Source organism: Conger conger, chromosome 2 (assembly GCF_963514075.1).
Source record: "Conger conger chromosome 2, fConCon1.1, whole genome shotgun sequence".
Classification (NCBI taxonomy): Eukaryota; Metazoa; Chordata; class Actinopteri; order Anguilliformes; family Congridae; genus Conger; species Conger conger.
The window spans coordinates 16,456,234-16,474,126 of record NC_083761.1 but is presented as its reverse complement, the minus strand read 5'-3'; the positions used below and the strand labels follow the sequence as shown (position 1 = coordinate 16,474,126).

The following is a 17,893-nucleotide window of genomic DNA, read 5'->3' as shown; positions in this document are numbered from 1 at the left end:
TCAAACCACATGTGCATTATTTAAAGCAGGAAAGCAAGTCCCAAATTATTAAAGAATTACACAGTGCTTTTGAACCACAAATACTACTTTATATTTGGCTTGATATAGAGGTCTAAGTGCTATTTTACCTTCCAAGCCTAACAATTTGTTGAAGAGCTCATATTATATGATGCCCCTGGAATGAGGTGAGATTTCACCCGATTGCTCTTCACATCTGATAGATAGTTATGAAGCAAGTCCAGTGTTTTGTACCTTGATAGCATAACAGCACCCTCTCTGCTAATGGAGATTTGAATGAAGCCAACTGTTGTATTTCAGCAGATACCTCCCTATCTGGCCCATAATTTATAATATACTCAAGAGAAAAGGGTTTGCATCCTTGGATGTTGAGGGAAGATACACTCAGTGAGCACTATTAGGCAATTATTAGATTTATTCGTCTTCTGCTGCTATAGCCTATCCACTTTGAGGTTTTATGTGTTGTGTGTTCTGAGATGCTCTTCTGCATACCACTGTTGTAATGCGTGGTTATTTGCATTACTGTCACCTTCCTGTCAGCTTTGACCAGTCTGGCCCTTCTCCTCTGCTTACTGGATGTTTGTTGTTTTTCCCACCATTCTCTGCAAACTCTAAAGACTGTTGTCTGTGAAAATCCCAGGAGAACAGTAGTTTCTGAGATACTCAAACCATGCTGTCTGGCACCAACAAAGTCACTTAGACCACATTTCTTTCCCATTCTGACATTTTGTCTGACCATGTCTACATTCGTTTAAGTATTTAGTTCCTACCGCATAATTGGTGTACAGATCTACCTAATAAAGTGGTCACTGAGTGTATGTTCATAAAATATTGAACAGTCTACAGAGTGTTCTAACTGACTGTGTTTTGCTTAGAGGCTAGAAAAACAACATTGATTGCTCTCCCTGTAATCTAATCAAAAAAAAGTATTTTTCTATTTGGCAGATGCTTTTTCAGAAGCAACTTAAAGGGCAATCTTAAATACAAGTGCGTTATGAAGTGTGAGTACGCTTAGTGACCACTTTATTAGCTATTTATTACTTTTTTGTGACTTATTGGTTTTCTGCTGCTGTAGCCCTTTCACTTCAAGGTTTGCCAAGCTAAAATACAAAATAAACAACTTAAAAAAGTTAACACAGTTAACATGCCATCATAGCCACCTAACCCGTCTCAGTTGGTTCCAAACTCTGGGTGTAAATTGGTTCTCTAACTCGCTATAGTTACAGGAGTTGAGTTAACCCTTGTGTTGCCTTAAGGGTAAAGAAATACTATGTTTAACAGTAGAGAAAACCCCCTAAATTTTATGACAAAGTTTGTAATGAGTGACAGGTTCTTTCTTCATGCAAAATAGATTTGCGGTTTAAAATTCAATTAAGCTGCTTTATTGTAGGGGTTTAGTGGAGGTTGGTCATTTTTGACCCTTAGGACAAGGGGAGTATACAGAGTGTTAAGACTACACAAGGGTTAAAAGAAAAAGGCAAACATGGCTTTGCTCTCTTAAGTCCATTTGTCCACTCCCTTGCGATGGTCTCAGCTCACAGCTGTCAGCGTGCAATTCCTGGAGGAATACGAACAGTGACTAATACATAGTGACCCCCTCCCCAGCACTTTCCCCCTGCGCCGACCCATCGTCCGCACCTTTTGAGAGCTTTCCTATTAGAACAGTGCTCCCTGCCCCAAGGTCGAGGGGTTGATAGCCACCCAGGTTCTTAATGCTGGTGCGTAACGCTGTGCACTCTGTAAGCCAGCCGAGCTGAGGTGCTCAGCAGATGCCTCTCCGGCTGGTTGCAAACTCACAAGTTCATCATGGGAGTTTTACGAGATCCGAACGGCTCCGGGATATAGCCGGCGTGACCGTAAACATCGCGCTCGGCGAATGCCATAAAGGCACTGCATGCTGTGCAGGCGACCGCTTGAGTCTTACCGTTTGGAGGGCTGTGCATCAAAACAAAACTGGCCTCTATACAAAACAAAACTTGGAATCCACACACAGTCTGTGGGTGAAGGCACACATTTGCAGGCAAGAGAAAATTTGTCATGACACAGAGTGGCCAATTTCCCTTCTTGTTCAACTGGGTACCACATTATGCCTTATAGACCTTATGCCTTATATTGTTTTACAGTAAAAATAAGTAGTCTGTTTTGTATCTCTCAATGCTTCATGAAATCCTGAAATGTGGCTGCACCCTGGAACCTATTAAGGAATATTTCCTGTTTTGGTGTGTTTCCAATAACTGCAATTCTTCATAATGCCAAAAACAGTTGGCATCACATCTCACTAATCCCCCCAACAGATGTTTTTGTGTGATTTCAATTAAGGGCTTAGAAACATGCTTGACTGAAATCAAGATATATCCTGACTGTATAATTTCAATTAAGCACAAGGACTGTTTACAATGGATGTCATGGAATGTATTAGGAATCAGAAACACTGTTAAATACTGAGTGTGCCAAACGCGCTAGCTTGAAGTTTAATTATCCTAGCTATGACAATTATTATTTTATTTGTTTTAAAAAATCAAGCATCCAGTAATTAAACCCTGATGAACCCATAGTGTTGATACACATTGGTCTTTCCGCCTTGTTCTTGACCATTTAAATAAAGGCTCTTAATCTCTTTTTTCACCCGGAGACCTTGGTGCAGCAATTTTTCAGTTTATTTACTCTAGGCGGCTTTGGTCAAGGAATATTTTCTTCCAGTAATTGAACCCTGTACTACCGTCAGAGTGAATTAACACGGTTATACTGTCGACTTATAGTTTTTTTCCTTTTGAAAGGTGACGACTTTTGTTTTGCAAGTGCATCGTGTTGCTATTTCCTTTAGCCAATAAGAAGGTGCCGGCTCCCAATTTCCAGCCTGTAATGTGAGCTTCCGTCATTGTGTCGCGCGTCATCTCCTCGTGCCCCAGACGCCTGCAGGATGATGGATGGCTCTGCGGCCATTCCATTGTAGTGCCTCCTCCACCAGTTAATAGATCATTATTTTTGCCAATCTTTCTCACACCCTCCATTAGCTGTCAGCGCAACCGATATTGTGTGTAAAATATGTATCAAAGCTGCGGCTGATGAGTTTTCATTTCTCCACTGACATTTTCCCTCTGTGCTAATGATAGTACAGAGAAGGCAATGGCCGGCACTTCTCGCTGGGTTTTTAAAAAATATCTGTCTGTTTATCTATCTATTATCTATCTATCTACACCCAGTGAGCATTTTATTAGCTGTTATTGGACTTCTGCTACTGTAGCCTATCTATCTACTTAGAGGTTTGATGTGTTGTGTGTTCAGAGATACTCTTCTCCATACCACTGTACAGAAAAGGCTCCGTCCGTCCGTCTATCTATCACTGTGTGACTAATTCCGCTCTGCTCTTGTGTTGTGGAAAGGTGTTGGCGGCAGGGGACGTTTGGTGGTGGTGGTCAGTGGGTGGAACAGTAAAGTCAAACTGAATTTGTTTTCTGCGGGTCCTACTGAATAACAGTATGGTCACAGAGCGCTGGACCATTTGGTTGCCAAAACACACAGTTGCAATTGAGCGTAATTAGATAGAGTATGTTAGTTTTTCTAACGGTTTTTCCTGACGTTTTAAAGGATCTTATATAGCGGGGGGCCACTTGGCCAGTGCGCTTATTAGCCGTGTGGCGGGATGGCAGCTGTGTGGCGGTACACATAACCATTCTTAAAAAAGAAGCAAAAAACAGATTTGCTTCGCTTTTATGGGGGCTTGGTTTGTTTTGCATGAACAAAACTCCATTAGTCTTACGTAATCAGTGCAGTGGGCACTTGATTTACAGTGCAGTACTGCACTGCAGCTGCAGATATAGTTTCCTTTGGTCACATTATCTGTCCTTTCTGGTGGCTCCCCTGGGATAATTTCCCCTTCTTTATCTCTCAGCATGGAGGGTACAAGTGACATTTTACTGTGGCTCCCCCTCTATCCCCCTGTCTTCTTTCTCCATATGTTTCTTTTAGTAGTGTCCACATGCAGTCTTTGTTCAGCACTGCCTCATTTTCTCACACGTTTCAGGCTTTTGAGGAAACATACGTACAGTAATATAACGCACTATAGGCCCGTTTCACAGACACCGATTAGGCTTGGTCCTGGACTAAATTCAGTTCTATATGGCGACTCTCCATTCAAAATTGAAGCAGATTGGACACAAACCAAAATATACTGATTTTAATATCGAGAATTGCTAAAAACTCACATTTGATATGATTTGATTTGCTTCCCTGTAATGTTAACACGTACTGTATTGCAGTTTAATTCTTCATATTTTCGTATATTTACCATTATTTGCTGAATTCAGTCTGGATTAATCTAATTTGTTGGTAGCAGTTAAACAAAATGCTGGTAAATAATTTTCCTGCCTTTGAATGTAATTGTTTTGATTTTGTATATTTCCATACCTCCGATTAGAAGACAGTGACAAGCATTCATTAATTCAAATGTAAGATAAGGATTAAGACTTTCACCATATGGTCATGTCACAATTTCTTCCTAATATCATACCAACTATTATCACTCGATTAAATAATATAGAATTATGTTTCCCTTGCTATTCAATTTTATATGACATTCAGTTTTATTTGTTGCTGTGTTTAAAATTTTGTAGCCTACATTCTTACTTTCTGCTGATTATAATAATTCAGCTAAATCATGATAATATGGTGAATGAAATGGCAAACAGTTGTGAATCTTCTCCTGCCTGGGAGGATGTAATGCATTATCTGTTATTGGGTAGACTTTCTATAATGGCCAGCGATCCTTCTATAATGGCATGGGCTATCAATCTAGGCTCTGGCTGAGTGGTTTTACCTGTATTTAGAGATAACGTATTCTTCAATGAGATGTCAGGGTTTATTGTATTGCAATATTTCATGTGTGCCAGCCTTCAGCAGATTAGGAGGATGGGTAATTCAGTAAATTGCATAAACTAACCAGCATTAAGAAGGCCAAGACATTAGCCCCCATCAACCTTGCAACTCTCTTTCTCTCCCTCTCTCTCTCTCTCTCTCTCTCTCTCTCTTTCACTCTCTCTCTCGACACACACGCACACACACACACACACACACACACACACACATGCACACACAGAGTCATTGTGTGTTCCTGATAGAAAAAAGTGAATCATGTCTTTGACAGGAAGACATATTACTATGTGCAGGTCATTGCCAGGAAAGAGGCAGATAAGAAGGCTCTCAGAAATCTTCACTGTATCACAAAATTGCCTTAGCTTATAACCATTTGTATTTATGGAAAATTATCTGTATGTTTGTCTCATGTACTGTTTCTGGGAACATGTAATTCCTGCACATTAGAGACATAGGCTTGAGAGGAATCCAATCAATCTTCTTCTGAAAAGGATATAGAATGTTGTGGATATGATAGTTTTCCCTGACTCTACTATATGGTGTTAGTCACCGTTTGTTTTGTTTTTTCTTTGCAATGCAAACTTAAATGATGTGCACATACAGTTATTATCTTTGTTTCTACTTGAACTGCACCGATATATCAAAGCTGTCCTCTACATTACTAATTGTATTCCTTTAAGCCTACCATAATATGCTACAACAACAAAACTTACTTTGACTAACACATTCCACAGATAAGTCACACACCTCAAACCCTTCACTCTCCCTATTAATCTACCTGGAGTTTAAATGTAATTGTTTTAATCAAAGCACTGACTTGACTTGTGTGGGTGTCCCTGTGTCAGGGTTAGCAGAGATTGGTATTCGATAGTGTAAGTGATTTTTACTGTGTTGCATGCATTGGCACTTTTTTAGGGGAAAACTCATCAGCTATTTGAAGATATTCAATAGAACATAAAAAACTCTGTCTAGACAATTGATTATGCTCTAATAGGGCCCAGTGCTTAGCCATCATACCATGGTCAGACACAGTGTCTTATGCTGATAAGCAAGGAGGGGCTTTTGAGTGTCTCTTTAATCATGTGACTAGTGGCAATAGGTTGGTCCATACAGCTTTACCAGGGGCAACATCACATAACAACATAACATAGCATAACATAACATAATGGCAAGAACAGGCCATTCAGCTCAGCAATGCTCAACATTTCCTACCATTGAAGTGCACCTACTGCTTACTTTGCCTAAAAGCAAAATAGTATCTAGCACCGTATCAAGCCTGGTCTTGAAAATCCCCAGTGTTTCTGCCTCCAGTTCATGTTCTCCCAAGCTATTCCACACAGCGACCACCCTACTTCCTAATATCTGTGCGGAATTTAGCCTTTGCCAATTTCCATTTATGCCCTCTCGTTCAGCTAACCCAACTTACCCGATGACCTGGGGCAAAACAACAGCCAGGAACTGTAGGCCTCATTAGGCCAGGTATGTGGGATCAGCGATGAAGCCATATTACTCTCAGCTGCAGTATCTCACAGGCTCTTTTTGGTCTCAAACTAGGGAAAAACAATTTGTCTTTTAAAATCACTGGCCCAGATTTATTAAGCTTATTTTGTGCCAGTGAATCCCCCGCAGAGTCTATAATAGTGTATGCGGATATTTGCAAACACTCAAAATGGTGTGTTGTGGGTAATAAATGTTAGTGAAGTGTCAGTGACAGTGATGGCATGAAATACAAGGGGACAATTTATTCAAATCTGTTGTGACTGGACATCTTATAGAGCGCAATTAAACCCAGATGCAAAATTGGTCCTGGTAAAATGGCTGCCTTCGGAATTTACCAGCAGGCTGTTCCTGCCAATTACAAGCTTCATTGCTAGTGGGATACAAAGGAATATTTCATACCCAGATCTCTTTATTTGAAATGTCAGGAGAATTAATCAAATCAGCATATTGGCTTTAAAATAATACTGGAATGGATGTTTTATTTTTTTTTTGGTAATTTACAGCTCCTGCATAATCTTTCTGAAATTCAAATGGATTGCAGCACACAACTTTGGAAGTATGACCACTAAAGATGTACAGCTATAGCGGTTGTAAATGTCCTCTATAGACACAAACATATATTCATTTGAAAAAGATGTCTAGTGCAGATTTCCTGGCCTGCAGCCATCAGTGTCATCCAACAAGAAATAAGGATGGAATGTGACAATGGAATATTCCAGCGCTTTTTCTGCAGTGATGAATGAACACAGCAGCACTCAGAGACAAAGTACATTACCTCCCTCCCTCAAAAATACAGACAAGACATAAACAAATAAAACAAAGCTTCTACTTCCTCACCAGGTTCCCAAGTGTCCTCGGAGTAAATAACTGTACCTATCTCCCACTAGTCCTTCCCTGCATCACTCAGTGAAAAATGCACAGGAACTAAAAACACAGTCACATATCATAACGATGTGCCCAGGATCCATAAGCAATTATTCAGTTTTAATGAACGGCATATTATTCGCGAAGGTGAGAGACGAAATGGATTAGGCTATTAGGCCGGGGCCTGATTGAAAAACAAAAAATACTTTGAGCAAACGATGTGCATACGATGTGTGATTTCATTTGCTGGTTTCAAAGAAAATTGGCATTGCTCATAGGTTGCTGGGCCAGTCCCATGTAGCATCCTGCTTAGAGAACAGCCCCATTCACGAAAGATGTCGTGGTGTGATCCTCAGGTCAGATCTATCCCAGGTGGTCATTCACGTTTTTGCAGATAGTTGCAGATAGTTGTTATGAATGTATTAGTATTATAATTTGAAACACCCAATTTCCCATGCTCTCTACAGGCTAGAGTCTCCATTATTAAAATGGGCATTCTTCCACATATACATTTTTCTGCCACTATGATTCCGCTTCCCCCACTGGATAAATATCTGAGTTTATAAACTAATTTAAAATTTTATTTGGAAAGGCAAACATTCCAGATTTAAACTAGAAACCATCCAACACAAAAAGTCATTTGGAGGGCTGTCCCTCCCTCATTTAAAATTATACTTTTGGTATTTTATCTTTTATCATATTACAACTTTGATAGATCCTAATGCGTTGGTCTCCTGGCAACCTACTGAAGAAAGGCATTACACCACTACCCAGTGAAGCCAATGTTCCATCACACATCAAATGCACGGAAAACCTGTAGTAAATCCGTTCCAAGCGACGCTGCTGACCAATAAACAGCACATTCAAAAAGTAGCAGAATATTCTGCCTATTGAATAACCCCATCGTATCATAAATGACTGCAGTGAGATGAATCTGAGGAGATAGGCCCCAGGTGTTTGTGGTCGTAGAGTCATCATAGAGTTGCCCCCACAATAACGCACAAGGTTTGACCATGCAGGAATAACACCATGTAGGGCTTTTAAAGGTACAATAGGTAGGACTTCTAATGGTCAAAAGAGGAATTGCAGCAACAAACATGCTCAAACCACAACACTGTTTATCCCACCCCTTCTCTGTGAACGCGCTGACGTTGAAACGCCCTTGGCTAGGGCAATTAGAACCAATTTTCAAACAATGAGCTTGAATTATTGTACAGCTATACTATGTTTTAGTACCGGCCCGATAACTGCATATTTTGAAACCCGAATTGAAGGACGATAAACACAGGCAGAGGGTGAGTCAACATGTCAGTGAGCCTTTGTCAATGATAGGAAGGGATTTACAATGGTTTTGTAACAATGTTTTAACACGGAAATCTCACCTATTGTACCTGTAAAGCCCAGGATTTACTGTCGACGGTGTATCTGCCAAAACCAAAGGGGATACGGAGACCACAGGCAGAAAAAGAACCTGTCTAGGGAGACACAAAACAAGGCAGGGGGCTTAATTAATGCAAGGCAAATTAGAACTCAATTGGCCTTGAGTAATAACGCACAAGACACTGAGCAATTCCTTGCGACTATGTCAGCACTGCAGCTGCTAGATCCTCGATTAGCCTCTTGTTACCTGTCTTCCTTTGTCTGATTCTTTTTTTTTGTTGTTGTTGTTGTTGTAGCCTTTGTTGTCACTGTTCACTTGTGCTGCAGTTTCTTTCCAGGTTATTTATTGTCTAAGCTTTTAACCAGATGGATTTTGTTCTGTTGTTGTTGTTGGTGTGGTTTTCAAAGTCAATGTGATTGGCTAGGAACATCTGAACCGGTGGGAATCAGAGGAAGAAGGAGCCCAGGTCAATTGGCTTAGGTGGCTTATTTGAGGAGAAGCAGGCTGATTTTAAAAGAGGCTGGAGGGCAATCACATACTCATGCCCTTATTTGCTGGGTTGGTCTAAAAACACAAATTATCCCCAGCAGACAATAATGTCTCACATCTCCTGCCTAAGCAGAACTGTGTTGTTCATATATTTTGTTGGTGAATCTAATAGGCTGTATGCGGTGTCACTATTTTTGTACGTATAACAAGAGGCAATTTTGATGACAGAGTTGGAGCTCATGCCCCATCATTAGCCCACAGCGAGACAGGCACAGCACTTAACCACCGCGGTATTCACCCACAGTTTTACATATGCTCACATTCATCAAACATTTACGACCTCTTCGACGGGGCCCTTTGTTTTTTCCCCACCTATAAGCCTGAACAAAAACACCACTGAGGTATCAGCGTAAATCTTTCACGTCCTCTTTGATGATAGACCCCCCCAATAGGTCTCTTGACCTTTAAAAATGGCTTTTTAAAATGGAGGTTTCTTCTCAGAGAGAGCACTTCATGCAGGTGCCTTCCATGAGATAAAGTAAGAGAATGCGGTCTCATTTATTTAGGCTAGGAACACACGATAAAGTGGAGATATAGTAAAATGGACCTACGCTGTCGTGAGGGTCTCCAGCTGGGTGACATCTTGGCAGGTTTAGATTTAAGCCTTGCGACTGGCACAGCCCTTATAGGTGAAGTGGTAGCGGCACCTGACTGTGGCACACCGGTAATAACATGGTCTCAGGTTGTACGTTATACGTCAGAGCACTGAAATGAACTGTTGAAAGAGCTGTCAAGGCCTCTGCCTCGAGTCTTTGAAGTAAGCATATTCGTTGCAACGGTAATCATGTCACGTCCAAGTCCGTTAATAGCAACCTTGTCCTGATAAGGGGCGAATGTACCGAGTTGGGTAGTACACAGTGTGCTGTTTTTGCGACGTTGGTGCTGATGGTATCCTTTTCGCTCCCTCGTGTGCAGACTGCGAGCCGGTGTGTAGTACACCGTGTTCTGTTTTTGTGATGGTCGGTGCTGATGGTATCCTTTTCACTCTCTCCCATCTCCCGCACAGCCTGAGAGCTGGTGTGTAGTACTCCCCGTGCTGTTTTTGCGACGTTGGTGCTGATGGTATAATTTTCACTCTCTCGTGTGCAGCCTGAGAGCTGGTGTGTAGTATGCCCCATACTGCTTGGGGCTTCATTAGCTCAGGAGGTGGAGCAGTCGTCTGAAAGTCAGAAGGTTGCCGGTTTGATCCCCTGCCCTGGGTGTGTTGAAGTATCCCTGAGCAAGACACCTAACCCCCAATTGCTCCTCACGAGCAGGTTGGTACCTTGCTTGGCAGCCTAATACACTTTGTTGTGTGTGTGTGAATGAGAAGCATCAATTGTAAAGACCTTTGGAAAAAAGTGCTATAGAAATGCAGTCCATTTGATGTTATTGTTTTCTCACTCCCCTGGAACCTATGACCTGATGTGTAGTAGACCGTGTGCTGATGGTATCGTTTTTACTCTCTTGTGTCCAGCCTATGAGCTGATGTGTAGTACGGTGTGTGCTGATGTTATAGTTTTCTCTCTCTCAGCCTATGAGCTGATGTGTAGTACGGTGTGTGCTGATGTTATTGTTTTCTCTCTCTCAGCGTATGAGCTGATGTGTAGTACGGTGTGTGCTGATGTTATTGTTTTCTCTCTCTCAGCCTATGAGCTGATGTGTAGTACGGTGTGTGCTGATGGTATTGTTTTCTCACTCTCAGCCTGTGAGCTGATGTGTAGTACGGTGTGCTGATGGTATTGTTTACTCACTCTCAGCCTATGAGCTGATGTGTAGTACGGTGTGTGCTGATGGTATTGTTTACTCACTCTCAGCCTGTGAGCTGATGTGTAGTACGGTGTGCTGATGGTATTGTTTACTCACTCTCAGCCTATGAACTGATGTGTAGCAAGGTGTGTGCTGATGGTATTGTGTTCTCTCTCTCAGCTTGCGAGCTGATGACCCAGGGCATCCTGGCGCTGGTGACCTCCACGGGCTGCGCCTCGGCCAGCGCCCTGCAGTCGCTGACGGACGCCATGCACATCCCGCACCTGTACGTGCAGCGCAACAGCGAGGGCTCCCCACGCACCGCCTGCCAGCTCAACCCCAGCCCCGACGGCGAACGCTACACCCTGGCGGCCCGCCCGCCTGTCCGCCTCAACGACGTCATGCTCCGACTGGTGACCGAGCTGCGCTGGCAGAAGTTCATCGTCTTCTACGACAGCGAGTACGGTGAGCGTGAGACCGGCGACCCTCCGACTTCCTCCGGGAGCTACCGTCAGCCATCTGCTTATCGCTGTTGGGTAGTGACGTACCGTGACGTGTCGCGTTTTGATTGCTGTAGGCCACTTCTAGACTGCTAAAGCACACATTCAGAACTTATCTTTCCTACCGTCGCCTAAAAGAAAAGTTGTTGGTGAAAATATAACTTTGTCTGTTTGCTGGTCTCAGGTAAGGTCTAAGCAGTGTATGCAGAATGTATAGTCAACTATTTTGCCATAACAGAACATGAAATCAATATTTTAGGTGGTTATGTTGTTATCCTCACAGCACTTTCGACACAAGCAACACTTTTTAGCATACAATATATACATATAGCTGTACATTCAGTGCCTGATTACTAGTATACAGCAATCAAAAAGGGACACTTCACGATACATCACTAGGCAACAGAGATATGCAAGGAGCCCGAGCAGATCGCTGAGGTGAGCAGATCGTAGACCGACGGCGGGCAGGCTGTCGGGAAATCTGGGCTCCAGCTGATTGGCTGTCTGCTTCGGGCATGGGGTATCTTCTGATGAGCCTGTCACAGTTCAGGCTCTGAAACAATGTTTTTAAATTCTAGCTCATTTTCCCCAGTTCCACGGAATTTATTAGAAATGTTTCATAAAATTGCCTTTCATGAATTTAAATATTGGTTATTACCGCCCTCCCCCCCATCTAGTTAAATCTTGGTGTTATTAAAACACTCCCCTGCCCCCAATATACAGTTATAATGAATTCATGATTGAGCAATGGGGAAAAAACTGGTTATTCACATGTTCGCCACTCCTAGTATCACGTTTTGTAGTGTGAAGCCAAGCCTGTAATATTAATCAGAAAAAGCACCTCAGACGCAGCCTGTATTTAGAGGGCTCTTGTTAAATCATATTTAAGTGTGTCAGGGCAACTACTCCATCACTCGGTCATAAACGTAGGCTATAATTGACGGTGAGTTTTCAGATCAAGAAAGCACAAGAGCATTGCGCAACAGTGGAATTGAAATTGTCATCAATGTGTGGAGCAAACGGGGTGTTGTGTGTGTGTGTGTGTGTGTGTGTGTGTGTTACATTACATTACATTACAAAGCATTTAGCAGGTGCTCTTATCCAGAGCGATGTACAACGAAGTGCAGATCGAACACAGGGACAAGTGTGAAGAGGACCCAAGGGGACAGTAAGGTTCCGAGTCCTAGCGTGACCATACAGATACAATTGGAACCCTTAAATAATACATCAACTTACGACCTAACATACCGCGTGTGTGTGTGTGTGTGTGTGTGTGTGTGTGTGTGTGTGTGTGTGTGTAAAAATGTAAAAATTCATTCTCAAAAGAGTTTTATCCTTGTAAACAATTTTACAAGCATTATCCATTCTTGAAACAAAACAAGCCTTTGTGGAGACCTCATAATTAGTCGACCTGTTAAGTCGTTCATGTAAAATAAACATAACAAAGCAGAAGTAAAATCTCAATAAACAGCTTGAATCGTGAATAATAATAATTATATAATGTTTTTTTTGTGAAATTTTTTTTACAGAAACTATAGTCCCCTCTTGGCAGGTCTAGAGTGACAGTCCCCTCTTTGTAACAGAGACGTGTATTTGTGTGTGTGCGTGTGTGCTTATGTGCATGTGTGTGTGTGCCTGCGTGTGTGTGTTTTAGCATTTAGCATTTCACATCCGCTCTCTTCATGGCAGCTCATGGTGAAATGTTTCATTGCCTGCAGTGTCCTCTAATGAGATCTCGCAAAGAATATTAACATTTTAGTTCTCATATTTCTTTTTTGTGATATGTGTTTTCGGCTTTCCAGATAGTGCTTGTAAATAAAATACTTAACATAACGTTTACAGCCATTGAGACAATTGAAATGTATCCCTGATACGGAGACATTGCATCTATTATTCAGCCTGTGTTTATTTCTCTTTTTTACTTTTGATTTCATTATGCAGACACTGATTTGAGTTTCAGTAAAACGCAGTTACAATACTAGAAGTCTCTCTGTATCATTGACCAATTTTCTATACGGCAGTGCGTATGATGAGTTTATGTCTATGTAGGCGACTTAATGAAATATGTCTTGCTCTTTAGCTCATAAAAAAGCTTATTTATGATGGTGCATTTGTCCAGGTATTTGTGCTTACATTTGTATTTAGACATTTAGGAGATGCTCGAATCCAGTTCAACAGTGCTAGCAACATGGCATTTCACGAAAGCATATCTGTTTTTTGTCTTTTATCCCCTGCAGAGGTTGTGAGTTGGCATAAGAACAGGCGATATTGAACCTATGCACAAGTGTTTAAACACAAAGTGACATCTCATGTCAGGTAATCGATAACAGACAGGTTGAAGAGTTTCCCTGCGGGTGAAATGTCTCACATTCCAAAATGTGTACAATATTTACTCATACCCAAGGAATGTTCCAGAAACATTGGGGAGCATTCTGATACAATTCACATTTTGATGTGATCATGTTATGATGATGATGATTTAGGGGAATATTCCCACAATAAGTTTATAACAGTTATTTATATAAAATATTCCATCAAGGTTACAGAAATCTATTCTGTACTTCATACCATACACTGATAAAATCCCCTGAAGGTTTTCAATTATCTGTCAAAGACATTATGGAAAGTATATATCAGTACCTTTTTCAGAATGTCATTTTCCTTTATAAAATTAACATGAATGGCAATACTCAAGCCGGAATCTATACGAAGCCAAAGAACGAAGCTGAGAAGCATTCTAAGACCATCCCTTGTGATTCACATCACTCCTTGTGAATTAAAATAAATGTAAAGGAGACATCCCAGCAATCCAACAGTGATATGAATTAGGAACATTTGCCCTAACTCTCTGGGAATGTTCAACTAAAAATGTTAGCTGGGCTGTTGCCTACCAGCGTCAGTCTGGCTGGTCGTTGTTGGTAGCATTCGATTTGCGACTGATATTCAGCGTTTGATACTCAGCACGGGTAGATAAATGCTTTTGATTCCTTCAGGAATCTCAAAGGGCCAAAGGTGGATGGTCAGGTCACAGGAGGCTGGATGAAAGGATCATAACTTTAAATCTCAGGTGGCAGGCTTCTGTTGTGTCTTTGAATAGGGACTTGTATTCACATTGTTCTAGATGGATGACTGGACATTATGTTCTTTCTTCTCAGCGAGTGAAAAGTAGCTGAGAGTAAAAAGAGCAGGGGCTATTCATCCATTGTCATGGTGTGCTTCTTTCCTTCTGTAAACTGACTATTAATTATTCATTATCGGTTGATAGCTATTACACAATTATTTAAACCAAAAACATTTTTTTAAAAATTCAAAGCAACTTACAGTTGATTAGACTGAGCAGGGGACAGTCTCCTCTGGAGCGAAGTGTGGTTAAGGGCCCAACAGCTGTGCATATCTTATCCTGGATTCACCGGGGCTTGAACCAGCAACCTTCTGGGTCCCAGTCATGTACCTTAGCCACTAATCTACAGGCCGCCCCTCTGCTGCTTCCCACTTGCATTCAAGTGTAAGCACATAAAACATGGAGTCATGGAAATGCATTTCAGCTGTCCTTTGTTAGATTGATATTTGTTTAGTATATCTTTGATAGCTTGATATGTACGCCGATGATTTGTCTGGCAACATCCATCAAACATTGCCTGCTCTGCACGTGCGACGTTCTTATGTGTGTGCTGGTCAAGCACCAGGATGCAGTAGCCTATGTTTTAAATGGCGGTCATGGTTGGTTAAAACTACAAACACATTATTAGACACCAAATGTTTTAATTGACACCCCCTAATGTGCTTCCCGACCAATGGTTCATCTCACAAGCTCATAAACAGGTTAATCTCAGGCCACAAAACTGCAGAACCCTGCAGATTAAAGATATGCCATTGGCTCAGCATGAGATGGGCAATACCTGCTGATTGCCAAAGTTTGCTTGTGTCACTGTTGTCACCAAAATAGGGCCCTAAAAGTCAAAGTCAATTGCAGTCAACAGTCCTTGCATTAAAAATAGAGCTCAAAATCTGTACTAAATTTGGAAAAAGCAACGTATGAAAACAATTTGTTCCTCCTGTGTCAGTCAGCTGCATCACAACTCATTTTATTTTTTATTTACAGGAAATAGCTTACAGTGATAAAAAACATTTAATTCAATCTGTTCTATTGAAAATGACATTTTTGAAATTAATTTATTCATTCGCTGTAAAGTTTCCTTTAAAAGGCCTTGGCAGTTTTAATTGAATCCAGGAGATATTGCGGTCTAAAAATAAGTAACATGTATTTAGAGAGATTCTGCATTTCTGTTATATCCATTAGTAGCCTTCCTCTAGGACTGGCCTTTTGCGACCTTGTTTAAGCTCTGAAATGAATGCTGATTATACATGCATACTGAGCAGACCCAGGGAGAGGGAGATGCTAGGATACAGCCTTGAGCGAGATTTAATCAGTATAGGAAATATACCAGGGACAGCTAGTTGTCTTTTCAAGTGCACGCTTATAAGTATCAATCAAGTTTTCTCATTACCATGAAGTGGCTCCAGCAGTCTGAATGAGTAAAGGAGTTGTTGGCTGGTTGTTATAAAAGATTCCACTAACTGTGCAGTGTGATGTTGATTAATTTTGATTGCAAAACAGCACAGCTCTTGGATTAAGCCGACTTGGTAATGAAATGTTGTCATGTTTCTCTTCTTCTGTTTATAGATACCCTTCTATTTACAATTTAACGCAATTCACAGAAACTCAGTTTCTTTTCTTTTCAGTGTAGTAGCGTCATGGGGTGCAACGAATGACTTAAAATCTTTCATTATGTAAAATGATTTGAAATCACAGTGTGTGGGCTCAAAGTAGACTAAAACAATGTGTGTCTGTTTTGAGTGCATATGGTGGAGAATCACATATACTGTAGGGGCTCTGAGCTGTTGTTTAATGTGCCTGGCCTTGTTTTTTTGGGGCGCTGTTCGCTGGGCCAACCTGGCCACTATATCCCGCTCTCTGATGAGGAAACGCATTAAGGGGTGGAAAGGAAAGAGGGACATTTATTCAGATTAAGGCTTTTGTTTGACTTTATTGGAAGCAGATGGTGCTAGGGAGCTGGTGTCCAGGCCTGAATTCAGCCTGTGGTGGAAGTGACAGCTGAATGATGATGATTAAAGAGGGCCCTGGAATCAGAGTGGGCCTTCGTATCTCTCCTGCTCCCCCTACCTCTCCACTCATCTCTCTCGCCTCCCTTTCTCTCTCTATCTCTCCCTCTTTTCACTGCCCTTTCCCCCTCTTTTTCACTGTCTGGCTTTTGTATTCTCTCTCTCTCTCTCTCTCTCTTTCTCTCTCTCTCTTTCTCTCTCTCTCTCTCTCTCTCTCTCTCTCTCTCTCTCTCTCTCTCTCTCTCAGTAAGTCAATATTTCTTCAATTCAAATTAGCATGAAGGTAAATAAAAAATGTGCTGCCTGTGTATTTCAAGAAGGTACCCCGCAGAACCTGGGGGGACATGATTGTATACAGTAATACAGTTTACATAGATAAATTAACTGTGCCCTTTTTAAGCCCTCTGCTGGAATGAAACGAGAGGGAAAGATAAAATCCTTTGCTGACGGATGGCACAAATACCCATTTCTCTTCCTGATACTATCTGTCTGAGATCTGGGTCTCTCTCTCTATCTCTCTCTGCCATTTCCTATAACTCATCACACTCTTTCTCTCTTTTTACCTGTCAATTCGCTCCCTGCTTCTCTCTACTTGCCCTTTCCTCTCTCCCTTTCTCACATTCAGGTAATATCTATCAACTCTTAGATGTTAGTGTTCCTGTTATGATCATATTTCAAAGGGAATATGAATAAAGATGTAGATATTGAACATTAATTGGCAAAGTGTTAAAGGGATTATGTATGTATTCCAGCCCAGTTTGTTCCTTCAGTGATGTACCCTGCTGTAAAATCCAGGTATGCCAGCTTGACCAGCTTGAAAATTGAGCTGGTCTAGCTGGGTATGAGCTGGTCCACCAGCTAGTGCTGGTAGCTTGTCTGAGCTGGTAGCTACTGGTTGAGCTGGTCGAACCATGTTGAGTTGGGAGCTAGTCTCAACTGGCCAACCAGCTATCAGTTATTTCAAAACCTAGCTCAAGCAGACTTTTTCATCAGGGTCACATGTATTATTGCCAGGCAAATACTGGTATCTCATTCTTATTAATCCCCCCAGACCGTGCTCTTAGCGTTGTGATGTTCTGAATTTCAGGAGGATTCAGAGTTTGTAGTGAAAGCAGGGAACTGAGTCCACTGCTTTTGAGCTGAGAGCGTGAGATCCAGTGCTAAGGCACCAATGAGATTTGAAGACGGCAACGGAACGCCATTACTGAACCTGAGTCAGGGCGAATTGAGATTTTGACAATGGTTCTCTATGGGATTTGGGACGAAGGAAAAAATCAGGTGAATTGACTCGTCTCGTGGCTTTGATTTGCGATGTCTGTCACCTGGCCGCCGGTACGGCTGAACGGCTCGTCGGAGG

At 41.6% G+C, this 17,893-nt stretch overlaps 1 protein-coding gene across 2 annotated transcripts in view; it reads left to right on the top strand.

The window, feature by feature from the left end:
* Positions 1 to 17,893, top strand: part of grid1b (glutamate receptor, ionotropic, delta 1b) — a 322,832-nt gene that overhangs the window by 140,651 nt on the left and 164,288 nt on the right. For both annotated transcript variants that reach the window (XM_061231038.1, XM_061231039.1), the window contains exon 3: positions 11,093 to 11,377. In XM_061231038.1, coding sequence (XP_061087022.1) covers positions 11,093 to 11,377 — 285 coding nt within the window. The remainder of the gene's footprint in view (positions 1 to 11,092; positions 11,378 to 17,893) is intronic.